This window comes from Dipodomys ordii, unplaced genomic scaffold (assembly GCF_000151885.1).
Source record: "Dipodomys ordii isolate 6190 unplaced genomic scaffold, Dord_2.0 Scaffold41, whole genome shotgun sequence".
NCBI classification, from domain to species: domain Eukaryota; kingdom Metazoa; phylum Chordata; class Mammalia; order Rodentia; family Heteromyidae; genus Dipodomys; species Dipodomys ordii.
Window position 1 is genome coordinate 12,172,192 of NW_012267257.1, and position 3,268 is coordinate 12,175,459.

Consider the following 3,268-nt stretch of genomic DNA (forward strand, 5'->3'; position numbering starts at 1 on the left):
GGGGAGGGGTGGCCTTCCCTCCTCTGCTCCCTGAGAAGGAGTGAGGATGTCGGGCTTCTACTCACGCCTAGTCTTGGATCCTGGGTCGTCTCTGGTCTGCAAACTGCAGGATGAAGCTGTCTGCTCCTTGTCGGTTCTTGCTGGTGTTGAGTAGAATCCGCTAGCCTGCTGCGTCTGGCTCCTTCGTCCCGGACTCTCTGTGTGAGCGCTCAGTTATGGCCCCGGCTGCGGTCTCCGCCTCGACCCTGCCGCCGCCACTGCGGCGGCTGCTGGCAAGCGCTCAGATGTGTCTTCTTGCCTTGGCTTTCCCTCTCTTGTCTAACTCTCTGTCCTGTGATGGCACACTTGGTGTGATTCTCTGGCTTAGGACTGTTCACTGGAACTCTAAAACTGCTTTCTATGTGAGAGCTTGTTCAGATTCCAGCTTCTCCTCCGCCATCTTCCCGGAACTCCTCTATTTCTTATTTTGGTAATTGCACCAAATGTTCTAGCTTTTTTCTTATGTGGTGCTGAGGAATTGAACCCAGGGCCTCAGGCATGCAAGGCAAGCACTCTACCACTGAGCCACCTTCCCAGCCCATTTTTCTGTAATTTTTATAGCCACTTTTATAAAGGGGTGGCCTGAATTCTCAGGTGATATAGGAGGCCTTCAAAGTACCTTTCAGCTCACAGTAAGATGGGATCTGGATTTTCCAGGAATCAAATGAATTCCCTTTAGCCCCTGCCTTTGCCTTGAGTGGACATCAGGAGATGGGAATGATGCATGGATAAGAAAGTTGTCTTTGCTGGAAGGAGTTTCTAAATTTGGGAGACAAGTTTAAAAGTAATGTCAAAGAACTTGACCTTATTCTACTTCCAATTCTTATGACAATAATGTCCTCCCAAAATTTCTAACTCACCCATGTATGTTCTGCTAGCCATTAGCATCTCTGGTCCATCCCTTGAAAAATTTATGAATCTCCATACTTCTCAGGACCTAGAGTGTACAATGAGGAGGATGCTGATACTAGGTTCAGGAGTTCAATGTACTAAGATACCTCTACCCATCCTATCTTCTCTATTCCAGAAAATAGTGAAACATTCAGCATCTATAGCACTTATTGCTGCATTATGCCATAAATACTTCATGTGAAATAAAGTCTGTGGGGTAAATAATAACCTAAATCCCTTTCCATACTCATCCTTTATTATTTAACATATTTATATGACAAAATGAGTGCACAGTATTAGAAAACTAACTTGTAAGCTATTCAGATACTATAAACGTGAGCATAATACAGGCATACAATGTGACTAGGCTATGAAATAGGCCATGAAAAAAATGTCAGGAAAGTGAGTACAAGGCACCAATAGTTGGGTATATTTAGTAAACTGTCTGATTTGCATTTCATATTTGCCTTACAAAATGTTACTAATAACTCAGTAACCTCCTTTTATGTTTTTGTCTTATTCTAGGAATTGGAGAACTTCATTTCTAACTTTTGAAATCTCTGTTTTTGTTCTTGTGTCCCTGGGCTCAATACTGAACTGGTTTCAGAGCCAAACATTACTGGAGGAGATGAACAACACCTTGGCCCTTCTTCCTCAAGGGTTGATATGGAACTGTAGAGTTCTCTTTGGCCCAACAATTTCAAATTGGCTACAAATGTCAAAATCATGGATTGGATTCCGCAGAATGACCTCTTGGGTAAGAGCTGCCCAGGTCTGCTCCTCTCATTTTATTGATACATATTTGGGGGGCACCTGCTTACTCTGATGCAGCTGGCCATATGTACAAGCACAAGAAAGAGCTGTTAATGGATAAATACACATTTCCAGAGGGCAAGAGAAGGGAAGCAGCAGGTGGAGTTCTTGGAGCTTTGAGCTACCTTCTACATTTTCTCTTGTTTTCTAACCTAGGACAGTAAGTCCTCAAACCTCTAACCAGAAATAACTGTTTGTCACATGACCTTGGCCCTACTGTATTTGGCACTGAATGGTCATTCCAATACAATTCAAGACCATCTGTGAACTGCAAGGATATCAACCCAGTGACATGTTGTCACTCTTTCAATGGTTTCTTGTGTACCTGTTTAGCAGGAGCCACCATGTGAACATGCATGTACATGTACACACACACACACATGCTTTTAATCCAAAAAGTGGGTAATGGGAGATGAATGCACACTATCACAACCGTACTGTCAACAATTTGGAGGGTCTGCTAGGCTATTTGAGCAACTGTGGTAGTTTATTAAGTCCACTAATTCTTTGGCAACCAACTTCATATGCTCCAATGAGGGTTCTTTGTCACAGTGCTTTTTAGAGATCTTTCACAGCTACACTCAGTGACTAGATGAGAGTTTATGAAATACACATTATAGCTCAAAATTAGGGAATTTAATACAGATGTATATACCTTCAAATAACAATGTTTTTATGTATTTATATATTTATTGGGGAAAAGATGTTCATTTTTTAGGACACAAGTAGAGTCTAGAGACACAATTTGAGATTAACTCTTGGTCAAAAATTTTTTGGATTTCTGTAAATATGTGTAGAACAGAGAGAGAAACTGGAAACAGAGAGGTTTACATTCTGTTTTTCCCTGAATTCAAAATAGAAGAAATCACCAAAGCAGTAACAATTTTATGAGAGATCAATGATAAATGAAGCAGAGAGTAAATCGTAGTGAGAAAAGTAAAACACAAGATAGAATAAAGAACAAAAAGATCAGTGGAAAGATTGAGGAACATGTTTCATTTGCTGAGCTTTTTGGTGATTTTCCAACAATTCTTTTCTTTTTTTATTGTGAAAATACTGTACAGAGGGGTTACAATTACATGGGCAAGATAATGAGTATATTTCTTATCAAGCATTGTAGCCTCCTCCTTAGTTTCCCCTTCCCATCCCTTCCCAGCCTCCCCCACTTCCCACCTAATCTCGTCCTCCCCTCACCAAAGTTGTAAAGTTCCTTTTTGACATAATGTCTTGTACATCTCATTGTTGCAATGGGTCCACCTGTATCCCTATTGAAACGATTTGTTTTTCCCCTTCCCCTCCACAAATTATACCAACATCAAATACAGTGAAAGAAGGGGTTATACTGTAGGGAAGGGACATACAAAGCAACAAAGAAATAATCTTATAAATGTGTTAGAAACGATCGCATGAAAGAAAAAAACATTTGAATACATATCTTAGGGTTCATTTCACCTAACATCAACTTATCTGACCTTTTCTGCTTGACTCAGACATATACTAGTTATTGCAAATAAGGGAAACTATG

General features: G+C 40.5%; 1 protein-coding gene across 1 annotated transcript in view; it reads left to right on the forward strand.

Moving 5' to 3' along the window:
• Positions 1 to 3,268, forward strand: part of Ugt3a1 (UDP glycosyltransferase 3 family, polypeptide A1) — a 23,974-nt gene that overhangs the window by 17,195 nt on the left and 3,511 nt on the right. Inside the window, 4 exon segments of the mRNA XM_013018525.1 lie at positions 1,456 to 1,488; positions 1,490 to 1,604; positions 1,607 to 1,687; positions 1,900 to 1,903. Of these exon segments, the coding sequence (XP_012873979.1) occupies positions 1,456 to 1,488; positions 1,490 to 1,604; positions 1,607 to 1,687; positions 1,900 to 1,903 (233 nt within the window).